This window comes from Gekko japonicus, unplaced genomic scaffold (genome assembly GCF_001447785.1).
Source record: "Gekko japonicus isolate JY-2015 unplaced genomic scaffold, Gekko_japonicus_V1.1 scaffold1287, whole genome shotgun sequence".
Taxonomy (NCBI): domain Eukaryota; kingdom Metazoa; phylum Chordata; class Lepidosauria; order Squamata; family Gekkonidae; genus Gekko; species Gekko japonicus.
This window is the reverse complement of record NW_015165862.1, coordinates 293,349-311,298: the sequence shown is the minus strand read 5'-3', so window position 1 is coordinate 311,298 and position 17,950 is coordinate 293,349. Positions and strand designations below refer to the sequence as shown.

The window sequence follows — 17,950 nt, the reverse complement described above, 5'->3', positions numbered from 1 at the left end:
GCCCACTGTCCTGCCTCTTGGAGGGTATTAGGGCTCTTGTCCACCAGGGGGCACCTAATGTACTCAGGAAGAAGAGTCAGGAACTGATCAATGCACATCAGGGCCCTGACATCAGCCAGGGTCTTGGCATCAGGGACCTCCACCCACAAGTCATAGGCTTTCCCCAGTCTGTGTATTAACTGTGAGTAGGACTCCTTCCCTTCAAGTCTGATTTCTCTGAAGCGCTTCCGGGCCCCTTCCTTGGTGAAGCCCACTCTCTCATGCACTCTCTGCTTGAACAGCTTGAAGTCTGTTCTCTCTTCACCTTCCATCTGCCCAGACACTGAAGCTAGGACACCATTCAACTGCGGTCTCAGCTTTTCCATGGCTTCCCTTGGATTATGCAGAAACGACAATAAATAAACCGGGGGGTGGGGCTGGAGGATGGTGCAGAGAGGGCAACCACACAAATCTGAAGTCAAGTTTTAAGGTATGACTGTTCAGAATCTCCAGAGTTAAGTGTCAGGGCAAAGGGGCCTAAGTTTCAAAGGGCACCAAGTTCAAAAAGGTTAATTAACACTGCAGCATAATGTATCTTTATCTGTGGAATGAAAGTCAGCCTTCAGTTTATCAAAACAGTACACAAATTACTTTTTCATTTTTTAAAAAAAAATTGTTCATCACACATACAAGGCTAAACTTCTAGAGTTCTCAAATAATGAACTGTGCTATGCAGAAAGGCAGGATCAGTCACTAGGCCCGGATGGTCTTCCAATAGAATTTTATCTTACTTTTGAAGATCAACTACAATTGTATTTCAAGGACTTGTGTAATAATATATGGGCCAACAGAAAGATACCAAAGTCATGGAAAGGAGCAATCATCTTTCTAATACATAAGCAAGACTCAGATGAAAAAGAAATCAAAAACTATAGACCGATTTCTTTATTAAACGCAGATTATAAAATATTCGCAAGTATACTGGCATCAAGATTAAAGAAAATTCTACTGCAAATTATACATCAAGATCAGGCTGGTTGTCTTCCTAAAAGACAAATGAAAAATAAACCCTCCCAAGACCTTCAGACCTCCCTTTTGGCCGAATAACAGGCGTGAGGACCAGGCAGAGTGAAACAAGGAAAAGGTTTATTTTATAGGAGGTCAAACAACAAGGTGCAGAATAATAACAGTAAGTGGGTGAAAAGAAAAGAAATCAAATGCCCTGACGCGTCTAAATATACTTTCCCTAGCTCACTATCTCAAGTGGCCTTACACTACTCACCCTTCCCCCAGGATCAGGGTTTTTCCCCTGCAGCAGCCTTTCTTCCAGCTCTGCCCTCTGGAAGAAAGAACAGCTCTTCCTGCTGCTCCAGAACTTTTATTCCCAGCCCTCCTCTTTTCCTGTTGGTCCATTTTGGCTCCAAAACCTCCCAGGGGCTTTCTGGGAGTTGTAGGCCCAGCCTTACCTACTGCTAGCCAGGCTCCTTGGGCCTAGTAGGCCTCTACTGGCACAGCCCAGATCATGACATGTACTTACTTAAAATATTTATTAGCTGCCTTTCTCACTTGCAGAACTCAAGGTGATATAAATACAACAATAAAAAAACATAAAGCAGCAATTATTTTTAAAAGTCACAAAAGGCCACAATTTAAAAACTCCAAGTAGAATTGTCAATAAATAAAAGTGAAATCAATCAAATGCAATCCTAAATAAAACTGTCTTCAGCTGGTTCTCGAAGATCGACGGGGGGGGGGCAGGTGCACCTCCCTGGGGAGGCTCTTCTGTAATGGTGGGGCTGCCACTGAAAAGCCCCCCTCCCCTCATGGGCCCACCACAGGAGCCTATGTTAAAGAGCAACTGGCTGTGGCAAAGGCTTCCAGGGGTAAGAGTGCGCTTCGTCAGAGTCGAGGGAGCCTTTGTCCAGGAAAGCTGCTTCCATGATAAATCTTTTTAAGGTGCCACACAGCTTTCTTCCTGATTATCTCAGTGATGCTTTTTGGGAGGGGGACCAATACTTGGGTGCCTCTCTGCTTTTGTGTTGTATTTAGGCAACTGGATCTTGTAGTCAGACCTGCAACCCAGGCCACTGAATGCAAACATATTGGCCTCACCTAGCTTAGCATTAGCAGTTAGTTCTGCAGGAGGTCGGTGATGTGCCTGGAAATGGGGGTTCTCTTTGCACCTAAAGGGATGCTTCCAATAGGACCCTTCCAGTCCCCCCAATATCTGCCAAGCAGGGGTTGGGAAACGCCTGCCTTTTCTTGCTAGCTTTGCCCCTGTGCCTTGAGCAGCAGCCTGACACACTGAAAAGATGCAAGTGGAACCTGTCTTGGGAAAATGTCACCAGCTGCCATTTTACACATCAGGGGCTGCTACTTATGGTGGGGCCATTACTTGCCAGGACACCCTCGGTGGACAATGGGGGTGGTCTGACCCTTTTTGTTTGGTGTAGTGGTTAGGACCGCGGACTCTAATCTGAGAGAACCAGGTTTTATTCCCCATTCTTCCACATGCAGCTGCTGGTGTGACCTTGGGTCAGTCACAAGTTCTCTCAGAGCTGTGCTGTCAAGAGCAGTCCTCGAAAAAGCTCTCTCAGCCCCACCTACCTCACAGGGTGTCTGATGTGGTGAGGGGAAGGGAAAGCCGCTCTGAGACTCCTTCGGGTAGTGAAGGGCAGGGTATAAATCCAATCTCTTCTTCTTCTTCTCTTCTTCCTTAATCCTGTCCACAGAATCTGGTAAGGAGATTCCTTTAAGGGCTATTAGCAGTTATGTAAGACAAAAATGTTATGAAAAGCAGAAGGCAGCAGGAAACGAGGAAGACCCAACATGCGATGGATGGACCCGGTCAAGGAAGCCACGGCCCTCCGTTGGCAAGACCAGAGCAAGGCTGTTAATGAGAGGGCAATTTGGAAAACATCGATTCATAGGATGGCCACAAGTTGAAAGCAGCTTGATGGCAGTTCACACACCCACACACACCCACATAGTGTTGTTAAGTCATAACTAACATGGCAATTCCAACAAGGGTCTTTCTAGGGCTACTGACAGGTGGAGGGGGGGAAATTGGGGGGACCAAGTGATCTGGAAGGCCCTTGAAGCCAGTCTCATGCTGCATCCAGTTGAACGTCTTTCCATTTATTTTTATGCATTTCTGGCTGCAGGCAGTAGGGTTGCAGGGAAATCTGAGCGCAGTAAAAGGGACTCCGCTATGGACTAGATTTCCCCTTCTCCAAGACTGAAGCAAATTTGCCTAACAGATCATGCTAAAATTCAGGTGGACAGCCGTGTTGGTCTGAAGCAGCAGAACAAAGTTTGCTGCACCTTTAAGACCAATAAAGTTTTATTCACTGTATAAGCTTTCGTGTGCAAAACACACTTCTTTAGACAAATTGAATAAAAGCTCCTCAAGGGTTACTTACAGGAAAAAGAGGGCAGGGGGCAGCCATTAGGAGGGCCACTCAGAGCCAAGATCTGCCTTCCTGTGACAGGAGTCACTTCCATAATTGTCCTTCCTTCCCAACCTCGTATTATTAACAGAAGGGGAGAGGGAGTCAACATTTCCCCATGATCTAACAAAGTAGCAAAAAGATGCTTCCCCCTCCGCTGTATACCCTTCACATGCTTGGTAATGGAACATACTGTTTTAGTTGTTATGTATGTGGACCAGAAGTTAGAACTTCCAGTTACTATCATTATAATTTTGCTGGTGGAAGATCTAATAGCCCTTTGTAAGGGCTACTTTCCTATATGCCAAATGATGTAATCCTTTAAATATCATTAAAAATTAGATATATAGCAAACTAGGAATAAGGCCCATTGTGGAAATAAATACAATGAGCTCTAGAAAGAGGCTCTGGGTGGGTGCCCTGCAGGATGGACTGTGTGTCATTATAGCTTGCTGAGGTCGCTTTCCTTTTCCTTGGGTCCCTGCTGAGGAGAAAAGACTGTGGTTTTCCTAGGTAGAGGCTCCAGGTGTGTGTGGAGGAGATGGAAAGCTGAAGTCAGAGGGGTAGATCAGTTCCCCTGGAGAAGATGGTGTGGTCTGTGTCATTATACCCTGCTGAGGTGGTCCCCCCAAGACAGCCAGTTTGACGTAGCAGTTAGCGCTTCAGAGCAGGGTCTTCCAGACCCAGGTTCTTCCTGTGGAAGCTTATTGAGTGGTTTCAGACCACTCACAGACTTTCAGCCTAACCTACCTCACAGGGTTGTTGTGCAAATCAAAAGGGGGAGAGAAGAATATGTGAGCTGCATTCGTCACCACTGTGGAGAAAGACTGTATTTTTCCTAGGTAGAGGCTACAGGCAGGTGGGAGGTGATGGAAACCTGAAGTCAGAGGAGCAGATAACGGTATTTTGATGGTTGGCTGGAAAGGAAATAGGGTTGCCACCTCCAGGTTGGGAAATTACTGGAGATTTGAGAGATAGAGACTGGAGAGGGTGGGGTTTGAGGAGGATTGTTTATTCTGTGAGGGAAGAGCGTCCAGGCTGGCCGTGGGCGGGGGAGAGGAGCGGACCCAGCCCCCAGCCAATGGCACACTACTCTTGAGTGGTGGTTGATGGGCCAATGGCTGATGGAGCGGACTGCACAGCAAATGGGAGAGCTGGAAGTAGCCAATATGTAAGGATATATATAGGATCTTCTTTGTGGTCTCTGTGCAGTTCCACACATGGGTTCTGTGCCTGCGCTTGAACCCGACCTCGGAGAACTACAAGAGCTAGCCTCTGAATTTTGGCGTGCTTCCTTCCCATGCTCTGGGGAGCAGACACCCACTGCGCATGTCTGGAGCAAGGGAGCAAATGCCCTCCCACTCAGTTTCTTTTCGACCACCGCACTGGTCAGACCTACCTTGTTGCATCTCTCTGCTGAGCTGCCTCACAGGCCCTTTTCCTCCTCGTCTCTTCGTCATTTTTTCAGCTTGTTTGTCTTCGTCTGTTGCATTCATCTTTACAAATAATAATAATAAGAAAAAGCCTTTTCTATCTTTCTGTGAGTTTGTGCCACCCATCGGCATCCCCCCCCTTCCTTCCCCTGGCCCCTGCTGGCGCATGGAAGGGAAGACTCGCTTCAAATGCTGCAGAAATTGTGAGGGTGTAATCCCCACCACCGACAGGCACTCCCTATGTCTTTTCTGTCCGGGCGAAACCCACAAACCAGACTCTTGTGCCCACTGCAGCAACTTTACGAAACAGGCTTGAAAGAACCAAGCTGAGAGACTGAAGAGAAGAAGCCTTTTGGAGGCCTCCCTGTGTCCGGTGATGTCCCAGTCTTCCAGCTTCAGAGCCTCGCCGCCTCCCCCAACTCCAAGGGGAGATTCGGTTGACAGCATCTTCGGCCTCGGGGCCTCCAAAACGTAAGTCCAACAAACAGTCCAAGGGACTCTCAGCTTCGTCTCTGGATGCACCGAAACGGAAGAAGTCGCACAAGTCAAAGGACCGGTCGGTACCGACACCTGCCACGGTTTCGAAGTCGACCCCGGCCTCTGTGCAACCGTTGGACTCTACGCCTGTGGACATGCAGACCAGTACTGCGGCCATGCTGTCATCAACTCTGTCCACCGTAGCAGCCCCTCTTACTCAGGTGGTGCACATTCCATCTCGATCCCCATCATTGTGCAACTACCCGCCATCAGACTTCCTCAAAGCCGAGACGGCTCATTGGGACACAACCTTACAGCCTGTGGAGATGCTGAGGATGTCCCCGCAATGTCGATTCCGTCGAAGTCGATCCCGATCCATAACCTGGCACCGCTTCCATTATGCTCCAGCTTCCTACGCGGTTCCTTACCAGGGGTACTTCCGTTATTCGTCGGACTCACGATCCCCTTCCCCACGGGAATGCCAACCTCAGTCACTTCGAGAGCACGATAGATCCCCATTCTGTGCTTCATACCAAGACGGAGATCGCTGCACACGTCCTTATTTGCCATACTCGTCAGAAGACTTTCGTTCACCTTCCCCGGGACCAACGGCCTTTAATCTTTGGCTCGCTGGATGCTCCCATTGTCATCAAACCTCCGTCGGCTCACCCTACAGCCACAGTCTCTGTCCCCCTGGGACCCCTAGTCAACACCCCGGTGGACCCCTCCCGGCTGAGCACCGACTGCACCAACCGATACCCTCAGTTTCCAGTCTTCAGCCTCGGAACCGTCAGACGTCGGGTACAAAGGGTCGGATTTGGAAGTGGACAACTCGCTCCGCACTTCTCTGGACTCAGACAGTTAAGCCCGGTTCTCTCTCCCCCTCGGAGGGTTCCAAAGCCTATCTTGAACTGGTCACTTGCATGGCCACTGCATTGAATACCCAACTCACCAATGATGCTCCTACAGTCACAGACTTGGTTCACAAGCTGGTGCAGTCAGATCTCCCACCAGCCTCCTTGCTCCCAATGCTCCCAGTCCACCTCGATGTCCTATGACAATCATGGGACAAGCCTGCATCTATTCCACCGACATTCGTTATGAGCTGGCCAAGCAACCTTTGCCGGTCATGCTGAAAGCTTATTCCACTGGAGCTGTTTCTGCGTCTTCAGCTTTCCTTGAGGGAGTCCCTCTAGAGGACATCTGCGCTGCCGCTACGTGGCCCTCGCAGACGACCTTTGTGACGCACTATGCCCTTGACATTTGGGCACGCCGTGATGCGTCCTTTGGCCAGTCGGTACTCTGATCCATCTTCCAGTGATGGCTGGTGTTCCTCTTCAATCAGGTAGGCTGCCTGTTTATATGCTCCGCACGCACCTTTTTTGCCTTATGTGTGGTATGTTCTCTCTCTCCAGTATGGAGATGCCTGCACCCGCCATCCTGTCTGTTAAGCCTGCTAAACACCCATGTGTGGGACGGCACAGAGACCACAAAGAAGATAAACAGGTTGCTTACCTGTAACTGATGATCTTCGAGTGGTCATCTGTGCAGTCCCACACGCCCACCCAGCCTTCCCCACCGCTGGCATCTCTCAATGGCTAACTTCTCTCTCTCCTTTTGGGACTTGCTAGCGGCGGTTGGAAGAAACTGAGTGGGAGGGCATTTCCTTCCTCGCTCCAGACATGCGCAGAGGGTGTCTGCTCCCCAGAGCGCGGGAAGGAAGCACGCCAAAATTCAGAGGCTAGCTCTTGTAGTTCTCCGAGGTCGGATTCGAGCACAGGCGCAGAACCCATGTGTTTGACTGCACAGATGACCACTCGAAGATCATCAGTTACAGGTAAGCAACCTGTTTATACCATACCCAGTCTTTCTTCCCAATGGTGATCTAAAGCTGCATTGTTCTCCTGTTCTCCATTTTATCCTCACAACAACCCTGTGAGGTAGGTCTGTCTGAGAGTGTATTACCCAGCAACCTTCCATGGCAGGCTGGGGATTATGAGTATTAGAGACACATGACAGCTTGCTTAAAAGCTCTCTTATTGCTTGCTGTGTATTGTGAAGATAACCTGGTTCAGGGTGTTCCAGTTCCCTTCATTTTTTGGCACTGCAGCTTCCATCGTCATTCTGGGGTTGGTGGCCAGTTTCCAAACATTTAGCATTGTTTTCTGATGAGTTATGCCTACCTCAAACCTTAGCTTCTATTGCAAAGAGCAGGGCTTTTTTTGTAGAAAAACTCATTAGCATAACAGGCCACACCCAACAGCAGAAACTCATTAGCCTATTAGGCCACACCCCTGACAGCACAGCTCATTAGCATATTAGGCCATGCCCCCATGTTGCCAGAAGTGTGGTCATCCAGCCACACCCACCTTTTGCTTCTTATTCTGTTTACTTTGTTGTCAAAACCCTGGGCTTTTTTTGTAGCAGGAACTTCTTTGCATGTCAGGCCAATCCTAATGAGTGCCTGCTGTTGGGTGTGGCCTATTATGCTAATGAGTTCCTGCTAGGCATGGCCAGCTCAGGAGCCAGCCGGAACTCCGTTCCTGTGCGTTCCTGCCCAAAAATAGCCCTGGCAAAGAGTATGGTATGGTGATGTTGTGTCTCTCCTGGGCCAGGGTTTCCCCATGCCTTTGAGTTTTGGCCCTGGAACTCCCACAATCATTCTGAAGCCAATTTCAAATCTCCTAGCTTTATTCCCCGTTGAATCGTGCCTGTCAGTGTGGTGTTGTGGTTAAAATGTTGGACCAGGATCTGGGACACCCAGGTTCAGAGCTCCACTCTGCCATGGAAGCTTGCTGGGAGGCCTTGGGTCAGTCTCACACTCTCTGCCTAGCCTACCTCACAGGATTGTTGTGAAGATGCAGTGGAGGAGAGGAGAATGGTGTGAGCGGCTTTGGGTCCCATTTCAGGGTTTCCAACCTCCATGTGGCACCTGGAGATTTCCTGCTATTACAGTTAATCCCCAGACGACCAAAATAATCCCCCCTGGAGAAAATGGCTGCTTTGGAGTGTGGACTCTACGGCACTGTACCCTGCAGAGGCCCCTCCCCTCCTCAAGCCCCGCCCTCGCTAAGATCCACCCTCCAAATCACCAGGTGTTTCCTGACCCATCAGGGAGAAAGGCGGAATAGAAACTGACAGACAGATGGGAAGACAGGCCCATTCTCTTATGACTATCAATTCATGGTGTCAACGAGCCAAGAGATTAGCTTTGTTATGATATTTGGTTTGGATCAGGCTCAGATGGGGGCCCCAGGTGGAAGCCTTGCCCGTGGGCCCATATGTTGGCTCTCAGCAGTTCCAAGCCGAGTGAGAAGCAGAGGGGCTTTGCCATGCTCCCCCCTGCGGCGTCTTCCTGGTTGGCCCCCCTGCTTCGCTTCTAAGATCCCATGAGGCTGGTCTGTACCGTGCCGCCTTCCCTCCCAGCAGTTTCGTACTGACAGCAATTAATAGTCACCGCTTCTATGAATTTATCAACTCCTTTATTAAGTCTGATAAACAGCTTAAGCTGTCGGACGTCTCCGTGTCTTGTGGCAGGGTAGATCGATATGTTATGATGCACTGTGGCTGTAGATGGAATCCTGGTAACGGTGCAAAAAGAGAACTAACCAGCCTCTCCTCCCCCCTTTTGGTTCCAGCATCTCCATTTCCTGAAGATTTCTCAATCCTAACCACTGTAAAAGCAAAGAAAGGAAGCCAGTCCTTCTTGATTTCCATTTACAATGAACAAGGCATCCAGCAGGTGGGTGTGGAGATGGGCAGGTCGCCTGTGTTCCTCTACGAAGACCACACAGGGAAGCCCAGCCCAGAGGACTACCCTCTCTTCCGAGGCATCAACCTCTCTGACGGCAAGTAAGTGTGTCCCCATGAACGGGGGCTGCGTGGGCCATGCGTGTCTGTGGTGGGGCTGTGAATTAAGGTAGCAAACCAGTCATCCTGGGCAGGAGGGTATCTGGGGAACGTGAAACCTTGGTTGTCCCTTCTAGCCCGGCCCCAACAACGGCCAGTGGTAGGACGCTGACTAGGAGGGTGCAAAGACCACAGCCCTGCTGACCGTCGCCTCCACCCAGCCTCTCGGCAGTCGAAGGCAGACTGCCTCTGAACAAGGATGTGCCAAGGAAAGCTGGATTCTGCAGGTTATTTATTTGATTTGTGGCCCGCCTTTTTGCTCAGGAGAGCACCCAAGGATGGCAAATCCAGAGAGTTTGCTTGTTTTACTTATTTTGCCTGTTCTGCTCTGCTTGACTTTCTGCTTGACTGGCCCTGGCCTGGTGGAACATGCTTCCACTGGAGATCAGGGGCCTGTGGGGGACTTATTACAGTTCCACAGGGCCTGTAAAATGGAGTTGTTCCACCAGGCCTATGGCTGAGGTGGCGGACGTCTGATGCATCCCGGCCTCCCCTCCTCGCACTGATTACGTAGCTTGTACGGCTACAGTGCTAGAGTGCCCTTTCTGACTTGCCCTGCATGAGAGAACAACAAGCACCACCAGCCAAAAAAGTTGCTATTTTATGATAATCTTAATTAGTTTCCTTCGAAAGGCACCTGATCTCCCGGAATAACTTCCGTCTTTGGTCTGACTAGTAATTCTTTTGTTAGCTATGAATTGTTGTTGTTTTAATTGTTCTAGTCATTCATATATGACTTGCTGTGACCTGCTCTGAGCCCACTTGTGGGGTGGGGTGGAATATAAGATAAATAAATAAATAAATAAATTCTCTGCTTCTGACTTGTGGAGAGGACCTGCATTCCAAGGGTCAAGAATCTCACAGATGCCTCTTTTTCAATGGCTTTGCAGTGACTGCACATGTTGAATAATGCCCTGCAGTAGAACTGTTAAGGGAGGAGGTGGTCTGACCTGGGTTGCCCGTACAAACTTGGTAGTTTGTATCTTTGGAGCAATGAACTCTGAGAATTCCACTCACTGCTTCTAGTAAGCGGCCTTCTTGTAATACCTGGATATTAGTATCATCATCATCATCATCATCACCGTTGTATTGCTTTCACAACGGGCTTTACTGCTAGTAATAATAATAATAGATTGGATTTATACCCTGACCTTCACTACCCAAAGGAGTCTCAGAGGGGCTTACAAACTCCTTTCCCTTCCCCTCCCCACAACAGACACCCTGTGAGGTAGAAGAAGAAGAAGAAGAAGAAGAGATTGGATTTATACCCCGCCCTTCACTACCCAAAGGAGTCTCAGAGCGGCTGACAAACTCCTTTCCCTTCCCCTCTCCACAACAGACATCCTGTGAGGTAGTTGGGGCTGAGAGAACTCTGACACAAACTGCTCTTTTTCAAGGACAGCTCTTATCAGAACTATGGCTTGCCCAAGGTCATCCAGCAGGTGCAAGTGGAGGAGTGGGGAAATCAAACCCGGTTCTCCCAGATTACAGTCCATGCACTTAACCACTACACCAAACTGGCTCTTAATAAGACTTAATTCCAACATACATTATTGTGGACTAGAGCCCTCTTCCTAAGATGTAGGTCCTCATGAGGCAGAACTTATGAAGAAACACAGCAGAGCCAAAGAGCTATGAATTGTGGGAAGTACAGGGTAGGATGCAATTATGTAAACCTGGAACAGTCAAGAAAAGTGCAGAGAGAGAACATTGGGGATGGGCACAAACCGCATTTTTGCAGTTCAGTTCATGCTTTGTGGCTGAACCATGAACTGAACCAAGAACCTACATGAACTGAACTGAACCAGTTTGTATAGGTTTGTGAGCCATTTTAAGTCTAAACCCCTGCTTTCTGCTCCTCACAAAAGCATCGGAGAGCAGAAAGCAGGGTTTTAAATGGATCCTAGCCATTTAAACCATCCAGTTCTGCTCCCTACCGCTTTGAAGCCTTTAACCAAAAATGAATATGAACAAATAACTAGTGCTTGTAGGGGGAGTGTTAGAAAAGCTAAAGCTCAGTATGAGCTTAGGCTAGCAAGAGATGCTAAAAACAATGGAAAATGGTTCTTTTCTTATGTTCAAAGTAAGAAAAAGAGCAAGAACATGGTAGCCCATTGTGGGGACAGGAAAGTGAAATTGTAACAGGTGATGAAGAGAGGGTAGAACTGCTCAATTCCTACTTTTCCTCAGTCTTCTCTTGTGAGGGAAACAGTGCTCAACATGGCAAAAACTGAACACATGATGAGGAAAGGGAGTTTGCAGCCTAGGATCGGCATAGGAGTAGTACATAAATACCTAGTTTCTTGTAGGCTGCAGTCGGACGTGCTATTTGATCTGGTGTCATTGCTGTTCCTTTCTGGATGTAAAACATGCCTGCTCCTTGGGAGGAAAGCGATGGCAAACCGAGACAGCATAATAAAAAGTAGAGACATCACCCTGCCAACAAAAGTCCGTATGGTCAAAGTAATGGTATTCCCAGTAGTAATGTATGGCTGTGAGAGTTCTACCATAAGGAAGGCTGAGCACCGAAGAATAGATTCTTTTGAACTGTGGTGCTGGAGAAGACTCTTGAGAGTCCCTTGGACTGCAAGGAGATCAAATCAGTCAGTCCTAAAAGAAATCAACCCTAACTGTTTCCTGGAAGGCCAGATCCTGAAGCTGAAGCTCAAATGCTTTGGCCACCAAATGAGAAGGGAGCACTCGGTGGAGAAGATCCTGACGCTGGGAAAGACTGAAGGTCAAAGAAGAAGGGGATGGCAAAGGATGAGATGGCTAGACAGTGTTATCGATGCAACGAACATAGAATTGAACAAACTCCGGAGGACAGCGGAAGTCAGGAGGGCCTGGCGTGATGTGGTCCATGGGGTCGCGAAGAGTCAGACTCGACTGTGTAACTGAACAGCAACAAAATTTTTTTTAGCTTTGTTACATGTCCACCATAGATGATAGAATGTCCATTCCTGGTGTTCACATTTCCAGCATTTATTTGAAACATTTTAAAACATTTTGGCTAATTCATCTAGTGCTATATACCACCAATGCATCATTTTATAAAAATTCTCCTTTGACCACAAAATTTCCCATTGCTCAATTAGTATATTGTGTCCAAGTTTTTTGACCATTTTATCATAAATTCTTTCACCTGTTCTTTTTCTGTCTTCAATTTCAGCAAGAGTTTATACATTTTAACAATAACAGGTTCATTATTCATACTTGAATACATTGATCAAAGCCATACAGCCTTTTGTCAACTCTAAACATTTCTAGTAATTGTGCATAGAAAAAACATTGACAGCTATATCCTTGTGATATCAAATTCTCCCTCGCTTTCATTTTACAGTCCCCTTGTGGGAAATCTAATAATAGAATCATAGATTTGGAAGGGACCTCTAGAGTAATCTAATCACAAATTCACAAATTCCTCCCCCTCCACACCCCCAGTGACCACAGTTCCATGCCCATAAGATGACAAAACACCTCCAGGATCTCTAGCCAAACTGGCCTGCAGAAAAATTGCTTCCTAACCCCAAAGTGGCAATCAGCATTTCCCTGGGCATGTAAAAAAAGGCCACAAGAACTAAGCACTGAGGCAACATTTCCTGCCCTCCCTTTCATGATCTGCCTAAGTTTACAGAATCTGCATTGCTGTCAGATGTCCATCTAGCCTCTGCTTGAAAACCTCCAAAGAAGGAGGGCCAACCACCTCCTGAGGAAACCTGTTCCACTAAGGAACCGCCCTCACTGTCAGGAAGTTCTTCCTAATGTTTAGCTGAAAGCTCTTCTGATTTAATTTCAACCCATTGCTTCTGGTCCGACCTTCTGGGGCAACAGAAAACAACTCTGTACCATCCTCCATATGACAGCCCTTCAAGTACTTGGTTATCATATTACCTCTCAGTCGTCTCCTCTCCAGGCTAAACATACCCAGCTCCTTCAACCTTTCCTCATAGGACTTGGTCTCCAGAGCCCTCACCATCTTTGTTGCCCTCCTGTGGACATGTTCCAGGTTGTCTATATCCTTCTTAAATTGTGGTGCCCAAAACTGAACACCATACTCTAGGTGAGGTCTAACCAGAGCAGAGCAAAGCAATACCGTCACTTCACATAATCTGGACACTATATTTCTGTTGATACAGCCCAAAATCACATTTGCCTTTTTAGCAACCGCATCACACTGCTGGCTCATGTTCAGTGTATGGTCTACTAAGACCTCTAGATCCTTTTCGCACATACTACTGCCAAGACAAGTCTTCCCCATCCTATAATTATGCATCTGATTTTTCCTAGCTAAGTGCAGAACTTTACATTTATCCCCACTGAAATTCATTAAATTTCTTTTAGCCTAGTTTTCCAGCCTGTCAAGATCATCCTGTATCCTGACTCTGTTTTCTACTGTATTTGCTACCCCTCCCAATTTAGCATCACCTGGAAATTTAATAGGTATTCCTTCCATTCCTTCATCCAAATCGTTTATAAAGATGTTGAACAAAACAGGTCCCAGGACAGATCCTTGAGGGACTCCACTTGTCACTCCTCTCCAAGAGGATTATGGACCATTCACAAGCAGTCCTTGGGTACGATCTGTCAACCAGTTACAGATCCACCTAACAGTCATAGGCTCCAAACCACATTTTACCCACTTGACAACAAGAATATTATGTGGAACCTTATCAAAAGCCTTACTGAAATCAAGATAAACTACCGGTATGTCTACAGCATTCCCCTAACTTTCTCAAAAAAAAAGAAAGAAAGAGATACGGTTGGTCTGACATGACTTGTTTTTGAGAAACCCATGCTGGCTCTTAGTAATCACAGCCACCCTTTCTAGAAGCTCAAGGACTGTCTGTTTGATGATTTTGTTCTAAAACTTTCCCAGGTATAGACATCAAGCTGACGGGTCGGTAGTTACCCGGATCCTCCTTTTCCCCCTTCTTAACATTTGCCTACCTCCAGTCTTCTGGCACCTCACCTGTTCTCCAAGAATTCTCAAAAATAATGGACAGAGGCTCAGAAATTAAATCTTCAAGTTATTTTAGTACCCTTGGATGCAGTTCATCTGGCTTCAAGGGATTAGTTTCATTTAAAGAAACTAGGTGTTAATGTACTACCTCTGTGCTGATCGTAGCTCGCAACTCCCTTCCCTCATCATGTGTTGTGTTTTTACCATGTTGAACACAGTTTCCCTCACAAAAGAAGACTGAGGAAAAGTAGGAATTGAGCAGTTCTGCCCTCATATGATAACCACTTTTGTTTAGCTACCATTTCCTGTCTAAAGAAAGGCTTCTTGTATTGATATCCACAGGGGTGTTTTCAGACACAATTTAGGCTTGTATTTATTCCATATTCTCAAATGGCATGTCTAATATATAATATAATGATTTTTGAAATCCACATTAACTTTGACTTTATTGTACCATAGATAAGCATTCCAATCAAATCTTAAGTCATGCCCTTTTAATTTCAATAACCTTTTATTTCTCAACAACAACCATTCTTTCAACCATACCAAACTAAAAGCAGCAAAGAAACTTTCAAGTTAGGAAACCCCAGACCACCTCTTTCTTTTACATTTGTAATATTTTGTAATATTTTTCCCCTTGCCACAAAAATGTTGATATATCCTTCTGCCGTTGTTTAAATGGTACATCAGATACCAAAACTGGTATTGTCTGAAACAGGGATAACATTCTAGGTAAAACATCTTAATTACAGATATTCTCCCCAATAATGACAAATGCAATTTCCCCATCTGAGCAGATCTTTTAAAATTTCATTCCAAGTCTTAACATAGTTATTAATTGAAACAACATACAATTCATATTTGACAATGTAATTCCCAAATATTTTACTTTCTTTTCTACCTTAAAACCTGTTTTATTCATCAGCACCGCTTGTTCTTGTGGATTCATATTTTTAACACCTTTGTTTTCTGCTTGTTAATTTTAAAGCCTGCTAAGTGCACCAAATTCTTTTAGTTTAGGCATCAAAAAGTCAACTCCTTTTAAAGAGTCCTCCAAGACTAAAACCAGATCATCTGCAAACACTCTCAATTACAGCGCTGGCTCTTCGGCTTTGAAACGGAGATGAGCACCGCAACCCTAGAGTCGGATTCGACTGGCTTTCGAGCAAGGGAACCTTTACCTTTTTAAGTGCACCAAATTCTTTTAGTTTAGGCATCAAAAAGTCAACTCCTTTTAAAGAATCCTCCAAGACTAAAACCAGATCATCTGCAAACACTCTCAATTTGTAATTATCTTTTTAAATCTTTAATCCATCAGTCTTTTTATCCTGTTTTATATTTCTAATCAGAATTTCAAGGACTAAGGTAAACAAGAGAGGAGACAGAGAGCAACCTTGTTGTGTTACTTTTTGAATCTCACATGGTTTGGTTAAATCTCCATTGATGATTATTTTTGCCGACTGTGAGGTGTAAATTAATTTTACCCATTTTATGAAGTTCTCAACAAAGTTCATGTCTTCTAAAACTTTAAACATAAAAGCACAATTCAAAGTGTCAAAAGCTCTCCCTGCATCTTAGAAAATCAAAGTGGCTTGTTCTGTTCTGGGTACAAGCTTTGATGTGCATGCACACTTCTGTAGTTACTTCATGTACACGAAAGCTTACACCCAGAATTAAACTCTTTCAGTGTGAAAGGGGCCACTGGACTCAAACTTTGGTCTGTTGCTTCAAACCAACATGGCTGCCCCACCTGAAAATGTGAGATGTGTGTCAAAGTACAGTCAGTAAAGTCCTTTGCGTAGGGACTCATCTGGGCCATGGTCAAACATGCCTTTAGATCTGACCCAGCTGCGAATGCCTGGTGGATCTAAAGGGCACGATCAGACAGCAACATCTGGGAAAGGTCCCACAGTCGTTGGCAACCCGTGCTGCACCACCACAGAAGTGGAGTTAAAAGACACCGGGGAAAAGTCTGGCCCTAAGGCTTGCCAATGGGCTCTGGGTGGATTTCCCCCTGTCTGATCGCTCAAGCACGCTCTCATGCCATCGAGATGGTCTGCTCATTCCATCCCAACTCGATGCCCTCCCCGCTTAGCAGTATGTGCATAACCGCATACTCCATGGGGAACCCTCAGTGTGGAGGTGCGATTCCTCATTTATGCACATGGGAAACAAAAGGCAAACCCACCCACCCCCCACTCAGCCAAATGTCCCGTTTGATCGGGCAGTGATGACCTGAGCCCGCAGCTACAAAGGATGTGTGATGAAGCAATGCTGTGTCAATTTCAATGGGGGGGGGAAATAGGCTGGCTTCCCCTCCACACCAAAGGGCACATCTGACTGCAACCCTGGGCTGGCTTGAGCAGAGGGCTGTGGGTAAACTGCAAGTGATGTTCTGCTGTTCTCTCTTTTGGGTCTGTGTCTTGTAGCTGGCTGTTTCTAGGTACCCTGCTGTTATTAGGCTGATGATAATACCAAGAATACCTGTTCTCTGTCCTTCAAATATGAATTTGTCCGGTTGTGTTTGTAATGTGAAGCTTGACTGTAGACAGTGGATGGTGTGGTATGTTCAGGATGTCAACTGGAAGCACGTAGATATGTGTAGCTGTTTGTGGGTATAAAGTTTTGCTTATGTGCCCATTGCATTGCATGGTGGTGTCCAGAAACTGGACCTGTGGTGTGGTTTGGTCTAGGGTCATTTTGGTGGGATGAAAGTTGTTGAAGTCCTGGTGGAATTCCCTGAGAGCTTCATTCCCAAGTGCCCAGATGATGAAAATGTCATTGATAACATCCCAAGCACAGGAGAGGTGCTGGTGGAGAGGAGCAGAGGAGGTGTTGCTCCAAATTAGCCATGAATGGGTTTGCATTGTGCGGGGTCATGGCCTATGCCATTAATCTGAAGGGTAAGCTGGTGCTCCTGTTGGTGAGGACAAAGTTGTAAAGTTTGATCATATGAATGGGTTTGCATTGTGCGGGGTCATGGCCTATGCCATTAATCTGAAGGGTAAGCTGGTGCTCCTGTTGGTGAGGACAAAGTTGTAAAGTTTGATCACGTCATTATTATCCTGTGTGGTGGTCTTATTACGGACAGTGTTCCTGATGGAGTGCCTGAGATGGTGTTCTCTGGGAGGCTGCCAGTGGATCGTTGTTTCCTCCAGAAGTCCATAATGGCCTCTAGTCTCTCTCTCTCTCTCAGCCCAGCCTACCCCTCAGGGTGGTCAGTGAGACAGAATGGAGAAAGGGAGATGGATGGCATAAGACTTGTTGGGTCCCGGGAGGGGGGAGAGCCAAGATGGGGTGCTGATCGTGTGGGGCTTGAGGGTAGAATCCACACAGCCCTATCCATGGCAATGTCTGGGGTCTGTTTTTAATCTTCTCATGGGCCTTGTTATTTCCCAGGTGGCATCGGATAGCTATCAGCGTGCACAGGAAGAATGTCACCTTGATTTTGGATTGTAAAAAGAAAATCACAAAGTTCTTGGACCGCAGTGACCACCCTATCATTGATGTCAATGGCATAATAGTATTTGGAACCAGGATCCTGGATGAAGAGGTCTTTGAGGTAAGGATTGGGGGGCTGGGGGCTGGAAGGTCATTGCCAGTTTCTCAGTAACAAGGAGTGAAGGCTTCTTCTCGTATTGGAATGCTCCTGGTGGAAATGGATGAGTTTTCGTGTGCTTATATCTCATATCCAGGTAGTCACTGTGGAATAGTTGTGTGTGTGGGTGGGTGATGTATTGGGC

The 17,950-nt window shown here is 46.6% G+C and overlaps 1 protein-coding gene across 1 annotated transcript in view; it reads left to right on the top strand.

The window, feature by feature from the left end:
• LOC107110446 (collagen alpha-1(V) chain) overlaps positions 1 to 17,950 on the top strand; it is a 291,309-nt gene that overhangs the window by 11,672 nt on the left and 261,687 nt on the right. Inside the window, exons 3-4 of the mRNA XM_015411231.1 lie at positions 8,977 to 9,190; positions 17,607 to 17,769. Coding sequence (XP_015266717.1) covers positions 8,977 to 9,190; positions 17,607 to 17,769 — 377 coding nt within the window. The remainder of the gene's footprint in view (positions 1 to 8,976; positions 9,191 to 17,606; positions 17,770 to 17,950) is intronic.